At 48.6% G+C, this 22,117-nt stretch overlaps 3 protein-coding genes across 5 annotated transcripts; 2 read left to right on the top strand and 1 right to left on the bottom strand.

The window, feature by feature from the left end:
• The first annotated feature begins 37 nt into the window (after positions 1–37).
• On the top strand, positions 38–1,486 carry LOC120950232 (eukaryotic translation initiation factor 3 subunit G). Its single transcript, XM_040368098.2, has 3 exons — positions 38–162; positions 387–855; positions 948–1,486. Exons 2-3 carry the CDS (start codon positions 405–407, stop codon positions 1,310–1,312), a joined length of 816 nt encoding a protein of 271 aa, XP_040224032.1. The 5' UTR covers positions 38–162; positions 387–404; the 3' UTR covers positions 1,313–1,486.
• A 444-nt stretch (positions 1,487–1,930) lies between these two features.
• On the bottom strand, positions 1,931–9,113 carry LOC120953869 (facilitated trehalose transporter Tret1-2 homolog). Its single transcript, XM_040374249.2, has 4 exons — positions 8,515–9,113; positions 8,048–8,325; positions 2,991–4,133; positions 1,931–2,919 (listed from the first exon to the last, which is right to left on the bottom strand). The coding sequence occupies exons 1-4, from the start codon at positions 8,520–8,522 to the stop codon at positions 2,705–2,707; spliced, it is 1,644 nt and encodes a 547-aa protein (XP_040230183.2). The 5' UTR covers positions 8,523–9,113; the 3' UTR covers positions 1,931–2,704.
• A 6,754-nt stretch (positions 9,114–15,867) lies between these two features.
• Positions 15,868–21,887, top strand: LOC120953874 (calcyphosin-like protein). Of its 3 annotated transcripts, none has more exons than XM_040374257.2 (4): positions 15,868–16,193; positions 20,688–20,965; positions 21,028–21,180; positions 21,260–21,887. In XM_040374257.2, exons 2-4 carry the CDS (start codon positions 20,688–20,690, stop codon positions 21,474–21,476), a joined length of 648 nt encoding a protein of 215 aa, XP_040230191.1. In that variant the 5' UTR covers positions 15,868–16,193; the 3' UTR covers positions 21,477–21,887. The 3 variants fall into 3 exon arrangements, with proteins under 3 accessions (XP_040230191.1, XP_040230190.1, XP_040230189.1); XM_040374256.2 differs by lacking the exon at positions 15,868–16,193 and adding an exon at positions 17,434–17,694; XM_040374255.2 differs by lacking the exon at positions 15,868–16,193 and adding an exon at positions 19,190–19,714.
• The last annotated feature ends 230 nt before the right edge of the window (positions 21,888–22,117 follow it).

The following is a 22,117-nucleotide window of genomic DNA, read 5'->3' as shown; positions in this document are numbered from 1 at the left end:
TCCCATCGATGTATTTTGTTCGTGCCTGTAATGTCAAATTTGACAAGCATCTGCCATTTGTAATTCAGTGAGGAAATCGAGGTGGACGGCGCTCGCGATTTTCGTCCACAAACAGGCAATTTTTCGCTGTTTTTCGTGTGTTGATAATCTTTTCCGATTGTGGTAAGTGCTTTAGAAGAAAGTGGCCGTAAGGAAATGGTGGGATAATGACTGAGCGTAGTGTAAATCGGGAAAATTGTGTAGTTCATGCACATGCTCGCATCGTAGCAGATGACGTTTCTACTTTGGCCACACGGCAGGCTTGTCAAACGGGGATGCGGCCTACTCTCATGTCTTGTGAGATAAATTTCTCTTCTAACTTCTGTCCAACTCATCCCCTTTTGCAGATATCAACATAAAACATCATGCCGGCATTGGACGATATCAAATCTTCGTGGGCCGATGAGGTTGAGTCGGATTCCGGCTCGCTTCCTCCACCGTCGGAAGTGATCGAAAATGGACAAAAGATCGTGACCGAGTACAAGTACAACAAGGATGACAAGAAGGTGAAGGTGGTGCGCACGTACAAAATCAGCCGCGTTGTGGTGCCGAAGTGCGTGGCCAGAAGGAAGAGCCTGGCCAAGTTCGGTGATTCGGCGACCGATCGGCCGGGCCCGAACCCGCAGACCACCATGGTCTCGGAAGACGTGTTCATGCAGTTCATCACCAACAAGGAGGAAGAACAGAAGAACGAAAATGCTTTGGATTCGATGAAGAACATTGTCAAGTGCCGTACTTGCGAGGGCGAGCATTGGTCATTCCATTGTCCGTACAAGAACAGTGCGTACGATAAGCCGACTAAGCCGACGACAGCTCGTAAGTATACGGTCCACACGAAATTTGTCTTTTTTGCTGTGCAATCTCGGCCACCAACACCACCTCTAACCTTGATTGTAACCCCGTTTTAGCGGTTCCGGAAACGACCTCATCCAGCAAACCGGGCAAATACGTTCCTCCCCACATGAAGGAAAGCCAAGGAAAGCCGGGCATCGGTGGTGCGATGCGTGGACGTGACGATACTAGTGCGATTCGTATCTCGAACCTGTCCGAGGCAATGACGGAGGCCGATCTGGAGGAGCTGGTGAAGAAGTTTGGCCCGCACACCAAGATGTTCCTGTCTCGCGACAAAAGCACCGGACTGTGCAAGGGCTTCGCATACGTTCACTTCCGTTCCCGCCGCGATGCTGCTACTGCGATCGAAGTTCTCAACGGCTACGGTTACGATCATTTGATTCTGAGCGTCGAATGGTCAAAGCCGCAGAACCCGCAGTAGAGCCCGCTTGCAGTGACGTGAGTATTACGGCGTGATCGGTTTCCGTTTGAAACGATAGCGATTGCCGCGTAGGAGGCGTTGGAATGGTAAGGCACGATAAAGATCTGTGGCGTGCCGGGAATGTGAAAAGGAATAAGAAAAGTACTAAATATAAAAAAGGATGAGAGAAGGGAATTTCGAACGAATCCTTTAATGCGTGATGTACATCCCAAAAAAAATCGTCAGCTGGACAATGCTTGGTTTTAGTGAAAAGATTGCCAGGTACGTGCCTTAACCATTTTGTTGTTTATGTTTAATTTAAGAGAGGAGTTCATGGTTGTACTATTATGGCTACGTTTACACATTATTACTTAGCCATAATCGGGGCAACGACGAACACCACCAGCAGGCCATGTATAAATTAGTTAAGTTGGAGGTACGTCTGACGATTGATGCAGCTTTCCCACATTAGCATCGTTTAGAATGAACAGACAGAAAGGCCAGCAGAGGTGTAAATTCGCAAACAAAACGCTCGCTTGTTGTCTATTGACATACATCCCCCTTGGAAGTGATAATTCTAACTATAACAGGGGAAGTGAAAGTATTTAACTCGGACAAAATAATCATAACCCAACATGGTGTAATTAAATAATTGGTGTTTTATTGTTGGTAGGTGTTGACGAGAATCGTTTCACACGGAATCGTCGCAACTTCTCATAGGCATTTAGTAGATTGCATTTTCGTTGCTGATGTGTTCAGTGGGTTTGTCTAAAATCTATCCCTTAAGTACTAGAACAGGCTTGATGTGCGCATTTTAACGGTTGCGTTTTTAACGACCGAGTATTATCTATCATGTCTTTATTTTTTGTTTGGCGGAGACTAAACATCTTGCCGCTTCTGCTGCGCTAGAACGGGTCCGCTTTTCTGTTCTCTGTAGGCACTTCCGGTGTGTAAGTAATAATTGATAGTTCGCGGATATACTACCTTGCAGCAAGTCGATTGTGTCTTACGTCTCACAAACGATCAATTGTTATTGTTGTCCCTTTTCTTGCGTTGTTGTGGCAATCAAGCTGATTACCCGTTTCTTATCATATATTCGCAAGATACTTATGCACATTGTACACTCCTTTCCGTTTCCTACGCATATCGAATACGTTTTCCTAGTAATACTTAGTGTCTGAGTGGGTAAAATTATCGAAACGCGTAGAGTTATGGAGCGATGAACAGCTTAATCAATACAAAGAAAACCATTGCCAGTACTTGCTGGACTTGCTTTTGCAACACGCTAGCCCGGGCTGATCGTAATGGGTCGTCTGATTGCAGTGAGAAAATCCGCGTAACCAGAATAGGGACGTAGGAACAACAAGATCGCCCTCGAAGCACTGGATGGCTGGTGAAATAGCCCGTGCTTCGTTATGGAAGCAATTTGTTCTTTTCGGGCGAAAGCACGGCTGGCTTCGTACCATTGGCCAGCAGCATTTGTTGACCATCGTGCTCGTCGTTCTGCTGACCGTTGGTGCCCGCTTTCGGCTTCTTAAGCGTCTTAGTGCGACCCGAAAAGTAGTCTTCGATCTCTTGCAGCGTCTTTCCCTTGGTTTCTGGCAGGCAGAGGTAGAAGAAGATTGTACCTAGGATGGGAGAAACAAGAAAACGTTTAGGCCCCTGCACTTGTGATGTCATGATGCAACAAACAACTTACCAACGAAGGAAAAGCATCCGTACAGGATAAAGGTGCCGTGGCGTTCGAGCACGTGCGTCAGGAAAGGATACGTTTTGACTACGATGAAGACGAAGCTGTGCGCCATGCAGGTGGTGAATCCTCCGACCAGTCCGCGCACCTTCATCGGATACAGCTCGCCAATCATGACCCAGGGAACAACCAGGAAGCCAACCGTGCAGGTGGTAATGAAGATGAAGATGCACGCCACCGGGAACCACGTGGCAGTGGGTTCGATCGGCGGTACAGCCGTATCCCACTGGTGCTTGAAGTACAGATACACGCCCAGCCCCACCATTGTGAAACCACATCCAATGCCGGAAATGAATGTCAGTGGGCGTCGGCCACAACGACGCAACAGAATAGCGCCGACGATCGTGAAGATAAGCCGAACCACACCCAGCAAAATGGTACAGGTGTTCTTGTCCATCGTGGTGCCCGAATCGCGGAAGATTTCGACCGCGTAGAACGTGATCGTGTTGACGCCGCTGAACTGATACATCATGAAGTAGATCGTCAGGATGGCGAACGGCTTCAGACAGGACGGATGCACCAGCGCCTGGACTGTTTCGCGCAGGCTGAGGCTCTTCTTGCCACTTGCGTTCGTTTTGGCAGCGAACGACTGCAGCTGTTCGACCTCACGGTCGATATTATAGCTGGAACCGCGCAGCCGCGCCAGACTTCGCCGGGCCTTTTCGGGCTTTTGCTTCGAGACGAGATAGTTGGGTGTTTCTGGCATTAGCAGCATCAAAATGAGAGCAGCCACGGGAACGATAATCGACACGCCGGAGAGGAACTTCCAGGTCGTGAACGCACCGAGCGTGTACTGGATCAGCACACCCAAGCTAATGCCGGTCGAGGCCAGGGCACACAGCATGCCGCGCAGATGTGGCTGCGTTACCTCGGACGTGTAGACACGGGCCGGTGCACCAACCATACCAGATCCGAAGCCGGTCAGCACGCGGCCCGCATAGATCATACCCACGTTCGACGCACAAGCGATGACGATCCAGCCGATGATCGTAGGAATCTGCGTCGCTATCAGTGCCTTCTTACGTCCGAAGTTGTCCATCACGTACCCGCTCAACAGACAACCGATCGGGGTTCCAATCGCTGATAAGGAAGCTGCAAAAGAAACGAAAAATGGGGAATGAGTGTGTTGTTGTTGCTGCAGAGGGGCGAAACATTACGTCATGATGAATCAGATCACGAGAATACCGACTCGAGTGTAGGAAAGTCACGTGGAGCGATCGGTATGAGGAGCAGGCTTTGGTATGAGGAGGCTTTTGCAAACTCGGCATCTACCATACACAAACAACGTGATCGATTGGTAGCTCCGTGAAGTACGCTTTTCTTTCATTCAATTGCACAGCTGTTCCAATCACAATGTGAGTGACCAGAGATGATCCTCAACCGGATCTGGTTTGGCTGTTGTGAATCACGTGGTACTCGAAGAATGCGTGCAAGCTAAAGAAGACTTGCACAATTTCCTCTGCATTGGCACAGAACGATTACCGCATGTGTTTGCTGCTGCGTTACGATATGCAACGTAACTGGCAAATACATCACAGCTGCGCTACTTTATCATGCAGATAAAAATATGCTCGTGATTGGTTGCAAAATGCGCCATCCGGCATCCAAGATGTGCGAATAAGTGCGCCAAAATGATTAACTCAACGCAGCACATTTTTCTTTTTCGTCCGGCTGTATCTGTTTGTGGGTGTGCGTGTCTGCTGTCTCCATCTCATAAACAAACGGTACACCAACCACGTGTGATGTGCGTTATCGCAAATTTCATCGCACTGCCCCTACGCCGCACGCCAAAAGAACTATCTTTTGTGGACATATCCTCGCGCCTCACAACAACAAGCCGCGACCGTCCCCACAGCCACCACCGACAGCTGGTGCTGGGCTGCCACTCGGCTGGAGTTCACCACTTTCTTATCAGTGTGTATGGTTACTCAAATAATGGTCCATATCCAACGCCCTCGAGAGTAGCGAACGGTTCAACAAAACGCTGCCAACATGCTGTCACAGCTATGTGCGTCTGTGTGGCTTATGCATAACACAGCGAGATTGATAGCCAGATTTGTGTTTTGCGTGTTTCGTTCTTTGCAGACGGAACGATTGAAACGATTGGTGGATGAGACCCACACAGTCGCCGGGAGGATTCGGAGGAATCCTTATAACAACTGTTGCTGACTGCATTTTTTTTGTTGCTTCTTCTCTTTCAGGATTCACTTGAACCTCGACAAGCCGCCCGGCTGCTCCGGGGCTCGCCCAGGCGCAAAAGTGACAAAACACGTCGTCTGATTTTTTTTGTTTCGTTGTACAAGGATAATGAACTGACGACTGGCTACGGACGTTTCGTGGGCGACGGTTGCGTGAAAGTGTGTCAAGAAGCTGGAAGGCTTCTCGCCCGTCATCGCACCGGTTGTCTTCGGATATGGAGGGCGTGTGCATTTGAACTTTGAAAAGGACCGATAAAGACTGCGTCTTGTGTGGCCTTTGAGCGACGACGTTTTGCAAAGCCACGACGCATCGTCACCTTCTGAAGCCACTTGACGGCCGCATGGCCGTACAGCTGCTCTTATCTAAGATCCTGTTTCTTGCACACACGCTCCCGTCCATCGCTAAACAGTGTGTGGTGCGTTGTTTCGCACCCTCCACTAAACATTGCCGCGAAGGTGTGATCTTTCTCGCGAAAGAGAGTAGTTCACGTCCCTTTCCCGAACAATTGAATGGCACCCCGAACCCCTTTCGTTCGGTTTGTGCATCGATTTTGTCACCCAATCTATACGCGTCATGCCCCCCAGCGATGCGTGAAGTGTTTTGTTGAACGTCGGCATGCAGCAGATGCGTGATAGTAATTAAGCGACAGATCCAGTCCGACCGGCATTGTCTCTTTTTTAACACGAGTGTGTGTGTGCGTGTGTGTGTGAATGTGATGAAGTGGCCACGGACTGTCTCTATCTTCGCGGCGATGATCACTATCGCGGTAGGTGGTAGACCGGAGATGTCGCGTCATTGCCATCGTCGTGCTCGAACCAGCTCGAACCGGGTGGACATGCGGGCGGTATCAAAAGGATGCGTCCTGCTCGCTGCTGACCATCATGCATCGCAAGGCAAAATCAATAGAACGATGACCAGCTCTCTCGGTCGGCTCTCGATGTTTCGATCCGCTGGCTTCATCACGCTGCTGCTGCTGCTGCTGCTGGCCGAGGTGTGGGATACTGTGACCGAGGGGACAAAGTTGAAACTGGGTCAGGGTGAAGCGCGAAACGCAGATAAATGGACCCCATCAATGGGAGACACACGCAAGAGAGTCTAACAATCGCGTTTAGCAATGTTGATTGTCTCAACAACAATTATTTTTCCCAATGTCTCCGTCCCCTCCCGGTCCTTATCAATCAGCTGTGAGATGGAGCGGCATTCGATAGCGCATCAAGCGGATCGATAGCAAACGTTACACTCATCCAGCCATCTAGCAAATAAAACGCCCCGCGTGTAGATAGCGCCTCGTGTCCCTCACTCTGGAATGGCGACAAACCGTAGGGATAGTGGGACAATCTCTTCCGAGTATTTTTCCGGTTAAAGATTAACCATATTTGTAAGGTTTAGTGCGGGGGAAGAAGCGTCCAATGCCAACGGAAAATCTCTTTACGCTCGACCTGTGTGTTCGTTACCACTGTACAAGCGACACGTGTGTGTTCCGCCTTCTTCTACCACAAAGCCACGAGCCGAAGGGGAAAAACTGACCAAAACAAACCCGTCCCACAAACGCCCAAAGGGAAAGGAAAGGCCGGTCGGCTGGCGGTGTTCCGGGTGTACAATGATACAGTTCAATCAACAAACCACTTCGGCGACATCGGCAGCAACCACCACAACAACAATAACAACGGTCACAGCAACAAGGCAGCTTGGCGTGGTGCTGGTTCAGTTCTTCGTGCATCGCATCGCTGCTAAAAATAATTTAATAAACGAAACGTCACCCCAACCATCATCTGGCCCGCGTTAGTTGTTGTCGCTGGGATCATTTCCCGCTCGCTGGTCACCGCATCTCATCGGTTGCCAATTGGAGGAACCGGTTAGCTCGTGGCAGTTTGCGCGAGCAGCCGGAAACGAGTTCGAGGCGGTTAGGAGGCATCATCCACACAATGTCTTCCCGCATCCATCACGTGTATATGTGGGTCAATTCGGGGGAGAGTGAAAAGTTTTGGACGCGCCTAATGATGAGTCGCGGTGCCTGCCCGGTGGCACGAGTTTACCCCCTGGGCCTGGGCCGCTTAGAAGTCGTTTCAGTTCAGTGGGAAAACAAACCGCCACTGTCGATGATCCCATTCCTGCCCAGTGACACTCGTATTTATCCAATGCGCCGCGATGTTGAAGGAAAATACGCTTATTGACAAACAAAAGTGCATCTCTTTTCTTGCATATGCACCCCGTGCCTCGAACCATGCCACCCGCCCAAACAACATGTACCGGGACGGGTGGCAAAGGTTAAAGATCTGTTGTGCCCGTGTGTCTCGTAGCAAACGCGATTGCACGAAGGTGGCGAACGATCAACGGCAAGTGCAATGCAGGCTTCCCTCTCTTCCCCGCTCCGGTGTTTTTTCATACTTCCTGCACCGGTCGTGTACCGGTTAGAGAAGTGCATCGGCGTTCGCTGCAACGCTGCAGATCAGCTGATGTAAAACAGCAAACAGACGGACCGGACACGTCACGCTTTTTACAGCTGTGAGCGCGCGGTTTCGCCTGCATACACAGACTGGCTAAATTTAGCCGCGGGGCGCTGGTGGGGCCGTACACGAAGGGACACGATGGTGATGATGGGGAGGTAAAGCCTCACGACCACACGCGTACACGAGCCGCGGACGGAGTGATTGACTTCCGTTGTCCTTGTATCCGGTAGAAGGGGGGGGGGGGGGAGGGAGCTTCTCCCTTCTGCTTCACCCGGAGCGGGAGCATAACCTTCCAACTTCCTGACCCAACGGGACTTGTATGTGTTTGTGTGTGGAATTACCAATGATAATACGTACCGACCCAGGATGATTGGCTTTCGTCGACCGGGATGAGCGAGTCGGCCGCCTGCAGCTGCGGAATGACGACGGCCGAGAAGCCAAAGATGAGTCCGGTGTTGATCGTGCCGAGGTTGGCCACGAACGCCGCTATCACCTGGCGCATCGCTTTGCCCCGCTCGGCCGCCTTGTTCGGTTGGCTTTCCACCGTGGCCAGCGTGACCATTGCACCCTTCTTTTCCCCGGTGGCCATAATCTGTGGCACCGTGTCTTTGTCCACCAGCACGACGGAATCTTTCCTGTGGAGCAAACGCAAAGAAATGGAAAACACAGACACATATGTGAGTAACAATTATCTTCTCTTGTGCTGCACTATCAGCGCCAATGATAAACACAATTCTGGACTATTTATTACACAACGAACCCAACCGAGCATGGGTATTGTGCTGTAAAGTAGATCCAGCATGGGTTCAATTCGTCGAACTTACCCGGTCATTTTAAACAGGAAAGCAGTGTAATATCACGTCCCTCTCGTTACGTTGCCGATGTTTGTTCTGCTAGAGACACACACACAGTCCAACAGTTTGATGCAACTGCACCAGAGCTTAAAACTACTCACAGCAGCACCGCACAGTTCGGCTTGCGAAACAAAGTCTTCCTTTGCGCTTTGTCGCGCGTATCGGGGTTTGCTTGCGCGTGGAATGACGAGAGATGGTGCGCTCCCGTTTCTCTCGGAATGGCGGGGTTTAGTTTGTCAGCTTGTTTTGGTATCACAGTCACGAGAAGGAGAATGTTGTAGGAAGAGATTTAACGTTACGATGGTGCTTTTACACTATTTACACACCACTAGCAAGCACCACATACGCCTTGCGCTAGAATGGACTCTGTTTGTAATATTCGCCAATTATCGGTTGCATTCCACCGGACGCGATCACTGGGTTCATCTTACTGTTCAGCACCGTTCTGGGCGTTCTTCTGGCTGAGCTGATGCAATCCAGCCTGGCTTAAGACGAAGACGAACGAAACACTAAACACTCATACACATATACACTCTCTCTCTCTCTCACACACACACACACGCTAGCGCGGTTCTGAAATGAGGGAAAAATAAAGAAGAAAAAACACAACTAACCATTAGAAAAAGGAGAGATTGACAAACCAAACAGGGAAGTGCAAGTGCACCTGACAAATAGATGATCCATCGTTCAACACCGCTGCAAGACCTTGACACCACGTGTCTTTGTATGTGTTAGCGCTCTCACAGCCTTTGTGTTACCCATAATGTCCTGCTCAAAAAGGGGGGAGGGTATGTAGTGTGGTACGTTTTGTTTTCGCAGTGAAACAGATTGATCGGATTGCAAGTAACGTGTGTTTTGCAGTAGTAGAATAGTAGATAAACACACACCCTCCCTTTCTCTGAACTGCCAACTGCGCATTTTTATCACCGAACCGAACTAAACTAAACTGAACTGAGCAGAGGACAAATAGTTTCTGAAAGTGTGCAGAAAGTAATACCGGCGAGAGCGTACACCCAACTAGCCTAGCCTAGCCCAGCCGCAGCTGGTGCTGCTACTGATAAAGAGAACAGCGTTTGACGACGACCACAATGAGCTGGGCAGCACACCGTCACAGAGGGATGGTTCTGATGGGGCTATTGCCGGTTTCGCAAAACCTAAAACCCTTTACCGAAATGCTCTAAAGATTCCCGATTACACTCCAGATAAGTAGTTCTCTTCTCACTAACACCGGCACAAGTACGCACACACGCGAAATCGTTCTTTTATGGCAGCAAAAGTCACATTTTGGTACAGGTAAGCCTTGTAAGCCTCAACCGGGGGGATTGTTCTAATGCCAAACTAGCTAACTTTCGCTGATTTTCTTCCTTCTTGCAGGAGAACACTTGCCTTCTTCGCTGCCGTTAATCTGACTGCGGCCGGTATCGTCGATCATCACACAACGCCGCTGCCCTGCTGTATTATAGTCCGTAGTGTTGTGTTGTTGGCGGAGCACAATTCTAAACGTACCGCTCCACGCTGCACTCGCGACCGATCTAAATTGTGGGTTCGGTTTAACGAGCTGCTTAAATGCTTTCGCTTCGTCCGTCCGTCCGTCGTCGTCGTCGTCGTCCGTCTTGAGCACGGTTCGGCCACGAATGGGTGCCGCGTGCGCGTGTGAATCTTTCCGCGGCACACTGGGCGTAGATGCTGTAAATGTGCGCAAGCTTGGCGTAATGGTCGCTGTTGGGTGTAATTTGCAATGCGTTTGAGGTGGATTTTTTGCACAATTTAAAGATGATTTTACTTAGTTTTTAAATCAATATTTTTGCAAAATACTAGAAGATGTTAAACAGAATATTAGAGCATTATAATGAAGCCTCACAATATAAATCTATCACTCATGATATGTTCCCATCGATACGATATTTCCTCACTTTTCTCTTTAATTATTTGATTGTCCTTTCAGCTCACAATTTTCACCCCGAGCTCATAGTGCGCGCAATATCGGAAGTACTGTGCGTTAGTATGGTTGGTTCTACTGCTAACTGACTCATCTGGTTAGGTTAAGACGGTGTTGGTGCATCATCAATAGCAAAATAACACCAATACACGATCGTCGATAGGGCCGACGATGGTTCGCGAAGGAAGACACCGGGTAGCGGGTACCTTTAACCGGCAGTTCGAGATGAAACTAGCCAATAAGTCTGCAATTGCTGATAAAACGTGAATACATTGCATTGAATGATTAGATTAGAGAATGTAGGCAGGGGGGAGGGGGAGACATACACGATAGATGGGCTTGGCGTGGCCCATGTGGGGCACGTTTAGCAATGTTTTAGTGTTTAAAGTACCTGGTGCCTAATTAGCTTAGGTCAAGAAGAGCGGCTACAATTGCGCGACACTTGAAACAACATCAAAACTTCAAACACTAAGAGGGGGAGGGGGGGGGGCATCATTCGGCTACCGGTTAGTTCCGTTAGTGTGGCGACTCTTTGAAACGACATTTTCAACACCCCACACACGTGACAGTGGGCGAAGCCCATTTCTCTAAAGGTACTTGACTGATAAGAACTGTTTATGTGATTAGAAGGAGGTGGAGAGGAGAAGGAAGGTGTAATTCCGAGTTGGAAATATGGCGATAGTGTAGTGTTTGGTGGCCATTTCTGTCTATTTCGTTTCAGCTGATACATTAGGCAACATGAATCGGTGCTGCTAGTGCACCGGTCATCATCGTCATCTTGTGCACGTGGAAGAGATGCTTACACAAGATTAGGAAACTATCAATCTCGAAATGTACTAACGGGGGGAAAAAAAGAAGGAACTCGCCATCTCCCATTGCATAAGGTATGTCCCATTATCAGCTTATTTACTATTGATTGTTTAATTTTGAGCGCCCTGTGTGCGGTGTGTGTGTATGTGTAGAGCAGATGTTATTTATGGTGTTTTGGTGTACCGGTTTTGCCGAAGCTGGTAATACGCGAAACTGGTACGGCTTAGTTGATAGAATCCTAAAGGGAAAAACGAAAACAACTGGAACGTGTGGTTTGGTTCGTTTTTTCACTTCGATTTGAAACGATTACATTCCCTGCCTATCACACAATTGCATCGTATATTCGCCCTTAATGGGCGGGCAGCAGTATGCATTATGGTCGCGGTGCGCGGATTGTTAACTTTTTGCGCATTTAATAAGCTCTGGGTAACACTCACATTGGGCAGAGAAAACGAAAGTTCTTTCAGGCAGGTTTTACTGCAGGGCTGCTATTTTGTTACACCGTTTTGTTTTGTTCCCTTTTCGTGAAGTGTGCAGGCATTCAACAAGAAGAAACTGTATGGTTAGAGATGAAATGCAGTAAACCGGTTTCTATGCTGAGGCAAGTTCTGTGCTTCCTCAGCGGGTGAAGAGTCGACCACGTTACGTAACATCAAAACGTCCTGCAGGAACGATCTTTGACCGAGAAACGACGTCAGCGATGGAAAGCAACTGCTGCTGCTCAGCTACGCAATTTCTGGTGAGCATAAAAATGATCAGAGCAAATATTTTGCACTTTCCGATACGATCGCACCTTACGCGATCTTATTATCGCCACAAAAACACACACACACTCAGCCACATGGTCTGTGGGTCTGACGTCACAGTGATATCGCGCTCAACATGATGGCTAAAGGCGGTGGCAACAGCTCATCGGCAAAAGGGGCCACAACGAATGCTCGAATGCTTGTTGTTCTCAGCAACATACCGCTCCGCGGTGGGGAAGTTTGCGAATATTCACAGGTCCATACGAATCGATCAAAACGATTGTCGTGTGGCGAGTGAAATGAAACGGCTGAAAATGGTGCCAAATGGCTGATCAAACATGGCCTAACGATCACACCACTGTTGCCAATGGTGGAAGCACATTGATACCATTTCGATAACTAGACGGTAAACACTACTCCGCAAGGGGAAAAGGGCGTTTAGGAGGGAAGATGTTTGTGCAAGGAGAATGCTTCCTTCCGCAACGAAACGGTAGCTGTGCGAGGGAAAAGAAGAGCAAAACAAAAAGAGCCATCCAAAACGATCGTTTTGTTATTGGGCATATAAATGACTACGAATGTCGTTCATCAACCGCAAAACGGAGGGGTCGCCTTGATTGGCGACCGGCGTTGGTGCATCCAAAATCTGGAGGCCACAACAGTACCGATCGTTTAGCGTCGAGTCGAACCAACACCACCCGGGAACGACGATCATCTTGCATCGCCAGCAGTCAACTTCACGCATCAACAAATGTGTTTTTAATACATTCGCGTGCCATGGTTGGAATTGAATCAGCCAATGTTTGAGTCAATTGCCACCACCGGGACCGGGACCGTCGTCGTGTGGTTGGCACTCGCCTGTGGGGCGTTAAAATAATACAACGATAACGGCTGTATGGGGCAGAAGCGCGTCGTCGTTATGTTGTTTGTGAAGGAATTCCCTCCGACACACACGCGCTGTGTGTGTGCGGCTTTGAGAGGGAAAGCGGTTGCCACTGAGTCATTAAAACATGGAGCCATCCAATTTGTGGTGTGCATCGGACGGGTTCTTCCTGATTGACAAACAACTCCAAGTAAAAGATTGATTTCTTCGAACAATCCCCAAGCAGTAGATGATGGATTAGGAGGACAGAAATCAGAATTAATTTACCCCTTTGCTGTGCTGCTGCCGGTGGCACGGGCCACTACGCCTGCACGCCAGACTCCGTAGTGAATGGTTAATTTATTTGTTTACAATTTAACACTCCGCGCAGACGGAACGGCAACAGCGCCTCTTGAGCGCACGCTTTTGCTTAGTGTACAACTACTGGAAGTGATTCTGGTCAGCTGAATGGCCCTACCACAAGCAACGGAAATATGTGAGCATAGGTACACCGGCAGCAACAGGCATATTCTTCCCACGCCGGCGTCGTCATATCGTGGTCGTGGTGCGTGCAAATGAGTCGATTTGTATTCAGATGAAGTCACCCGGCGCTAGTGGTCGTCAGATTGGAAGGTGAATGACATCAGGTGATCGACATCAATATATGTGATCGCAGTCCAAGCAGTCCTTCGCATCGCATCCGCACATCTAGGTGGCGTACTACATGTGCTACAATCACGTCTCCATCATGGCTTCAAAATTTCTGCCACCGTTTCTTGCTTCGCTCACTCTCAACCGAAATGGGAAACGATCCACCTCAGCGAACGCGAACAATATTTGGTTTCGATAATTCCGACGATTACAGTGCTGTGTCAGTCTGGTCTAGGTACGGTCACATACGCGAAGCAGGCAGGGAGGGAGAGCTGTGCGTGCCAGATAGAACAAACAGCCACGGGCAAAGTGTGGCGAAGGTGTCGCGCTATTTATAGAGCGAAACAAACGAAGGCTCTATTTACGATGAAGTATTGACACTGTCACCGTCCTGCAACATGGTGTTTCGTTCGTACGTTCGCATTATCATTGCATAAAGGAGCGTAGAGGAAGATGGTGTTCCGTCTTTCTATTCGATCGGCAATGGCATGGCAGTAATAACGGCACTGTATATACTTGCAGTTTCTTTCTCCCGAGATACGTAGGGTGGAAATCCTTCGCGCATTGCCTCCCCTTCGTTGCTGTCGTCCTGCTCGAAGGTCATCCGGTCGAGCCGGTGGGGAAGGTCCGTTAGCCGGGCATACATTTACATTCAAAAGCGGCTCAGGCGGTCAGCGATGTCTTATCCTTGTCTTCCCGATTTATGAGTGCGAATTTGTATGGCACAGTGTACAATATGCAACCACAGTGAGCAGCAACATGTTCCTGCAATCGATGGTAGCAGTCCTCCTTGTGTGTTGTGGTTGTGGGTCGTGCAATGCATTTCAATCAATGGCAGTTTCCCTCTCGTGTTAGCTCGATCTACTACCATTCGTCGCCGATGGTGGTTGGTCTCCTCCATTATCGATCGCCGGTCAGCTGTTGTGCACGTGCGCTTGCTGTTCCAACGCACACATACACATGCACATCAATACATGGTCGGGAGCGAATTGAACTTTCCGGAAGCACGATGCAAAAACGTGATTCGCTGTGGGGTCAATTTCATAATATTGTGCATGTGTGTGTAAAGTGATCACAAGTTGAAGGGGGTAAGAAATGGAAGAAAGCAAATAACAGGTATGTGTGTGATCATGCTTTTCTTTACATTTATTTTGTTTAATTTTCTTACACCTCAATTACAATTCCGGGAGCCACATTCCATCTAACAAATAGAATTTCTACTAAATTCATTTCAGCACAGCTTTTACTTTCATCCCCTTCATATGATTGCGTGCAAGGTTCAAGGAGGGTGCGTAAATTGCACTCAAGCAGCATGAAATCTTTCACAACTGAAAGATTTCACATTTGAAAAGGAAACATGCCGTACTAAAAACATCTCTCCCCGCACGTCGTCAAGCCAACGCGTGGTGTTGTAAAACGAATTTGGTGTATTGAAGCCATGCTTAGAAATTGATCCGTTTATCAAGCAAGAAGAGCCGGAACTGATCTTTGTATGTATTATGTTTTCGCTGTTTTGTTTCGCTGAACGAACAATCACAACTAACCAGCTTCCATAAGATGCGTACAACCACAGACGCCGTAGTCGTTCGCCGTGTGAGCTCGAAAGTGATGTTGAAAGTGAATCTGATTATTTGGCCAACTGCCAACGAAAACCGGCGATGCGTGTACGTTTTATAGCCGCCGTCACCGCACAGCGTACGAAGGAAGAAGACAACGGAACTGCTTCTTGGGGGAAACCGGCATGGCGAACAACAACAAAAACTCCATGCGTTTATGCCTCCCTACAGTGCGTCGTTTGCGGAATGTTGGCACAGCGCCAACAGCATGGAGCTTCCCGCTTTGGGACTTTGCGGAGCATGGTTGTTGTTGTTGCTGTTGCTGCTATCCATACTCGATGGACTGCCGAAGAACCCTACCCCAAACCAGATGGTTTCGGCTTGTCTGTTGGGCGCTCAGACACAAGACGCCAACAAATCTCCCTAGGTTGGTAGGTAGTACACACGAAGAATTCAATTTTCTTACCCGAAAAGTTTTCACCCGAAAACCAGTTACTGATACAATCGTCGTGTGTTGTAGCCCTCCAAAAAAGTTAGTCACGTAGGGTGTTCTAATTTCTAATAGACTTTTACCACAAATGGGACGGTTTTATCGTGTGTCGTCCAATGCGACTGCGGCGGGAAAGGATGTAGGGACAGAGCTTGGTGAGAACGGCTGCCACGTTCATTACTTTTCTCACGACAGTTTATCGCACGGCAGCATAAACCCTGACAGTAGTAGTAGCACCGGGGAGTGACGTGCTTTGGGTGGCACCAACAGCACCACCACCAACAACAACAACAACGATGCCGCACCCTTGGGGAGGTGTAATTTTCCTCCCCAGCGCCGAAAAAAGAGATAAATGGCAGACCATTTCCGTGAGGAAAAACGGAACGAACGTCGAGACACAACGCAACTTGGCAAGACCAAAGTTTGAGAGCTTTATTCGTTGAACCATTTTCGGACTGGTTAGATCGCGCTACGGTTTAGTTCCGGGTGTACTACACGGCTCCACGCGCCACGCGGACCAGAGAAGCTGATTTGCGCTTAGTGAGATTGAGCGATTTTTCTGGAGAAGTCGAATTATTCCTAAAAGCCGAAGCAAAAGGTAAGTAAAACCACATGATTATTTGTCTGTGCGTGTGTGTGCGATGAGTTTTCCCACTTATTTGCATAATGCTTATCGACATCATATCATTAGCGAGTGAGTCATGCAGCAACCGTTTGGAGTGATTAATGTGGACCATATGTTTACTCTTCATATCGAAAATCCGCGTTCGTTTGTCGAATAAGTGTGAGTGTGTGTGTCGTGTGTGATCATTATAAAAAGGGAAATTATTCATCATCGACGGAGAGATACAGATAATTCAAAACTTTCTTGTGAATTGAGTGCACAGCATATGCAATCCTTTCTCCTTGTGGCTCGATCCGGTTTTCACGCCCTTTCCCTCCGGGAAATCTTTTCCACCAGGTCAGGGCCAAGGCTATTTTGTGCTGATGCAACGTTTTTCAGAATCGATCTTTTCGAAACAATTTAATGCCTTTGAAAGCTTCCCCCAATCGGTGCCGTTTCGTTCGTGGTGTGGAATGGATGGAAAGACATAAATTATGCATCCATTCCCTTCCCATATACCCTCCAGCTGGGACAACAGGACAGTGTCACGCATGGCGCATTTTTTCTCCCTATACCCCGCGTCCCAGAACGTCTAGATCCTATCGGCCGGATATCGATTGGAGCGAACAGAATGCCGACACTGATGATGGGTTGCGATATTGTTTCTTGCGCACGTGCAACAACGCTTTTCCGGTTGTCTCTGGACGGCCACGGCACAGAGACGGACAGGGACAGACGGCATTAGTACATTGGGTGAGGTCAGGAGGGGCGGGATATAAATGCACTTACCTGAGGGCTTGGCCCCAACCGGTAAAAGTTGAAAAATGGGATTTTAAGTATCGAAAATGTCCACTCTCTTCCACCAACGATCCAACTATTGCTATGCAAAGGGTGATGTGTAATAAAGGTATTAGCGCTGTGTGTGTTTACCATCCCCCACCCCACACTCACACACACAACGGGACACACCGGCGGCTGACAGTACATGCATGCAGCAACGGAACTAGATTAGTCAGTCAGCAAGGCGCTCGCTCATACCTTCGCACACCGGCAAAGGCAATTTCGAAGATCGTTTACAGATACAGATTCATCGCATGCCACAGTATGGAGTGGAGCAAGGTCACTTCTTCTCCCCCCCTTTTCCATTAGCGATTAGAGTGGGGACAGGGCGGCAAGGCATTGGATACATTATGAGTAACGCGCCACCGGCGGCGGCAACACCACCACCACAAACGCTGCTGCGGCGGCTTGTTGCGCTGCTGCTGGTTGCAGTTTTGTACGCTGGAACTGGTTTCTTCATTCAGCGTCAGTGCTCTGGTGAGATCGGATCACCTCGAACGGAGTGACCGCTACAAGGGACACAAAGTTTCTTAAACAGTGAAGATCTGTGCAGTGTAGAAAGGTGTAACAAACAGCAGAAGCAGAACAACCAACCATCTTCGAACGCGCAACAAACGAGCAATCGTTTACTTTATTTGCTGGCGGTTACCATTGTGTAAATATTGTGTTTTTTTTTGTCCATTCTTTTAGCACAAATTTTAGCACAAGATCACATTACAATCACAAAGCGATTGCAAGAATATTGGCGTCTGTTTCCATATTTTGTATCTGACTCACGGGCTCTCGTCAGCGTCCTGCTGCTGCTGCATTCACCGTGCGTGTTTTGTTCATCGTTCGCAACATCAGCTATGACCTTCACGGGCGTTACGTTTCACGGTGGAATGATTTGTGTGCGAGAAGGGAAGCGTGTAGAAGACAACAGCCCCGCGTATACAGTTAGCGTCGGCACAAGAAAATGATCAAGAATCAAACGCATATCGAATCGAAAATCCGTCCTAGTTCGCCGCTCTGATGATCATCTCGATCAAAGAGTAAGCAAACGCACCACCAAATAGAAGTCAACGAATGGTGGCGAATGGTGGGAGAACGCTCGGAAGAACTAGTCCCCAAGCAGATGGCACCTCATGGTCGTCATTATTTAATTGAACTGGCAAACCCGCCGATTAGCCCGTGCCGAGAGAAGCGGATTAATTAACGAGCTTTTCTGCGTTTGGTAACGGTTGGATGGGTTATAGCAAGTTTAAATCCACCACCCCATGTGCCATGTTCGTGTACGAGTGTAATGGAATATCGGAAATTCCATTAGCAAATCACACAGTGTCGTAGAATTGCTAATTTCCGTAGACGGGCTGTTACTCATGGGTAGAATTACTCAACCGAGCCGTCCCGTCCCCCCTATGTATGTGCCTGTATTACCATTTGTAGCAAAATGACGCACTTTAGATGACACCATTTAGAGCGAACTTGTCAACTATTACCTCCCCACGCTGTGTTGCACAAAAGCACCCCTATCATTATTTAATTCATCTTCAGAAATGGAGGTGTGTTTTTCCAATGGAAAAAACAGTGTAAACAAACGCTACGGTAGGGGTGTTCCTCCGCACCCTCGCACAAGCCAGGGATCTTAAGTAATAGGGGATAAGCGGCAGCTTTATTGATCGCTTTCACCCTCTCCCTAGCACTACGGCACAAGAAGCCGACTCTAGCACAACTCTCTGATTAAAATGGAAGAAGCATTCTGAAGGGTCTCTCTTGTTTGAGGGGAAAAATCAGTGCCCCCAAACACACAGACTGACCACCAGCACCAGGCTCTGACCTATTGCTCCACTGACCACTCATAGCAGCAGCAGTGGCTCTCTGTTGACCGGTGGATTTCAAACACGCCAGGCGTTCCTTCTCCCTAGAATTCAAATTTCCATTTTCACTCTCCCGCCAACACACATGCTCGTGCTTCTATGCAGAGGAGGTCCTTTTATACGCCACATGCTCGCTCTCTCGCGCCACGGCGGCCCTATTTGCGGTGGCCGAAAGGACGAAATACCGACACTGCTGTAGTGTTATGCGAATAAGTCACCATCACCACTACCACCACCGCCACCAGGATATGGCGGCTGGTAAAGGCGGAGTAAACAGGCCAACACAGCGATTCCACCAGTCCAGTTTGTGCCTTCGCCGCAATCGCATACAGGATTCGTTCGCTTCCGCTTGCGATTCCACGGTTTCACGGTGGTGTGGTGTAATTAGGGGTACAGTTGGCAATTTTCAGACAGTGCAATGAAATCTGTGCATACGGTGCGGTGGAAAACTCATCGGCTGGTGACGGTTAATATTAACTAGAAGAAAAAAAAACAAAAAGCGGTCAAATTTTTGTCCATAAATCCGTCCAGCGACGGAAGGAGCTCGGACGAAGTTCATTGAACTTGCGCAAGATCTACGCATCCTCGTTTGAAGTTGCGGTTGCGGAAAGCGGGAATCTCTCGAACTACTACTACTAAACTACCTCAACGATTGACTCACGTTCCTTTTACCGTAACAACGGTACCAATCCGTAATTCCCCAACGTTGACTAATATAAATTCGTCACCGTGGAGTTCACAACACTGTACCTTAAATTCCCATCGACCAGCACCACCATGCGGGCAATCCACCGGTTCAATCATCGTATTCCGCTCAAGGTAATTTTCCCCATCGTCGATGGTCAGTCGCCCGGGCCCAGAAAGGCCCAGAAGCAGCTGAAGCGCCGCGCCTGCCAATCGATGAATACGACGAACGGCGCAGTGGTTAGCTTGCTCTCTAGCAGTTCGTAGTAGCCTGGGACATGGGGTAGAGTTTTCCCAATTCAAGGCTTTACTTTTCATCCTTGGATTCGTCTCACGACGCACGCAGTCCGGCAGGGTGTCCGGCGTCGTCACCCCAGCGGTCGTCGTGCCTGGAAGTCAATGGCGCGCCAACGTCGACTACATCGTCCTGGGGTGGGAAAACGAGGTCATCGTAATTAACTACACATCGCCCACGCTGCTCCTCGGTCGTCCACAGCGATGTTCGTCTACCATGGGCTACTAGGATACGCACGTATTCTTCCCGCTTGCGTCGTTGCTTTCTTGCAGCCGTCCATGTTCGATTCGACTCCGACGAGGTGTGCTAAGGACTAAGAACTGGCTGAATGTTTGCCCCGGTGGGGTCAGGGGTGAATGGCTGGAAGTGAATATCGCTTGTCAGCACCCATTCAAAATTGTATTAATCATTCTCTACACAAAAGAATCTATCAATTTGTGGCGCTTTTACCTTGGAACCTAGCTGGATGTGTGAACGCTTCAATATCCGGTACAAGATACTCTGTTCATGCGTGACGAAGTGTACACATACACAAACACACACAAACACACACCATGCATGCCACGCGGATGGTTGCTAAGCAATCGGGTTTTCCATGACATGCTCCATAATTTAGTAAACCACGAAATAGATTTATCGTTTTCGGGTCATTAACACGTGGTGCTTCTTTCGTGCTAGTAGTACATTAGTGGTTCTGACTTACAATTCAAATGTAAAATTAACTCAAAAAGTGGCCGCAACTCTATTATATCTTACAGAATACTCATACTAAAATGGGTGTGTGTGTGTTGTTTCTATTGCTGTATTTTACAGATGGCACATCGCCCCGTCAGTGCAATGTCTCGTCAAGAATCTGAAATGATCAACCGTAGCCGCCGTGCTCTGTCCTCGGGCGCGCTGACCGACTCGATCGAGAAGCTGCGACACATGTGCCTTGCCCGTGGTGCCTCGGGTATCCTGGGGTTGGGACGCTGTTTCCGCCGCATGGACGACGACGGCAACAAGCAGCTGAATCTGGAAGAGTTTATCAAGGGTCTGCACGACACTGGGCTGGACATTTCGGCCGAGGAAGCGACAGAAATGTTTAACAAGTATGATGGCCAAAGAAGATGTTGGAGTGCTGTTTTCTAACCCTTGATTTTTATGTTCACAGATTTGATACGGACGGTAGCGGCTCGATTAACATGACCGAGTTTCTGGTCGCGATTCGTCCAAACATGTCCGAGTCCAGAGTCAACATTGTGCAGCAAGCTTTTGCAAAGCTGGACAAGACCGGCGATGGAACGATAACGATCGAGGATTTAAAGTGAGGAATTGCTTGGGTAGAAAGTATTTGTGTGCCAGTTTCTAACCAATTCCCGGCTCTGTTTCCATCTATCCATCAGGAATGTGTACTCTGTGAAGAACCATCCACTGTACATCAGTGGAGAGGAAACGGAGGATGTCATCTTGCGGAAGTATTTGGCAAACTTTGAGGAGAACGGCAATGTGGACGGCTCTGTGACCAAAGAGGAGTTCCTCAACTACTACGCCGGATTGAGCGCCTCAATCGATTCGGATGCGTACTTTGACCTGATGATGCGCCAGGCGTTCAAACTGTAGACACGCCTGTGCCGTTTACGTACAACTAATATTTAATCGTACCACTCCCCCATGGCCCATTTTTTATGTACCCAGCATACATCTTATGTATTAGATTGGTTCGATCAAACGACTACCGGAAGTGATTCCGAGTTTTTACACACACACACATACACCACTCTAAACTACTACTGCCTTGAGAGATGAGCAGCATCAGGAGCAAGATGAACCAAAGTGAGGAAACAGGAAAATTCCTGCACGCCGGGAAGTCGTCGTGGCCAGCTGATGATGAAACTGTGCTGCACCCGGAATGAGAAAGACACGCAAACGTTTTCCGATTGTTGTTGAAACACAAATCAATGCACAAGTGTTTACTTAACGATGAATAAACATACAGTTTTATGTTTCCGAGTGAAAAAGCGCCGTGCGCAATTGTGTCTCAGTGCGCAAGCCTTAGCAGCTTCCTTGACCCATCAAGGGTTAATCTTTGACGTTTGTTCGGTCGTTTGGGGAACAGGTTTGTTAGGGTAGTTTTTATACCTTTTCATTCATGTAAACGATTATCGTTAATTATTGTGAAGCATTTGCAGGTCATTACAAGCGGAAGAACACATATTTTCGATCAATGTACAGGACGAACTGTCAAACGTTTGTTCCACCAC

The sequence above is a fragment of the Anopheles coluzzii genome, chromosome 2, assembly GCF_943734685.1.
Source record: "Anopheles coluzzii chromosome 2, AcolN3, whole genome shotgun sequence".
Classification (NCBI taxonomy): Eukaryota; Metazoa; Arthropoda; class Insecta; order Diptera; family Culicidae; genus Anopheles; species Anopheles coluzzii.
This window is presented reverse-complemented; position numbering and strand designations above follow the sequence as displayed.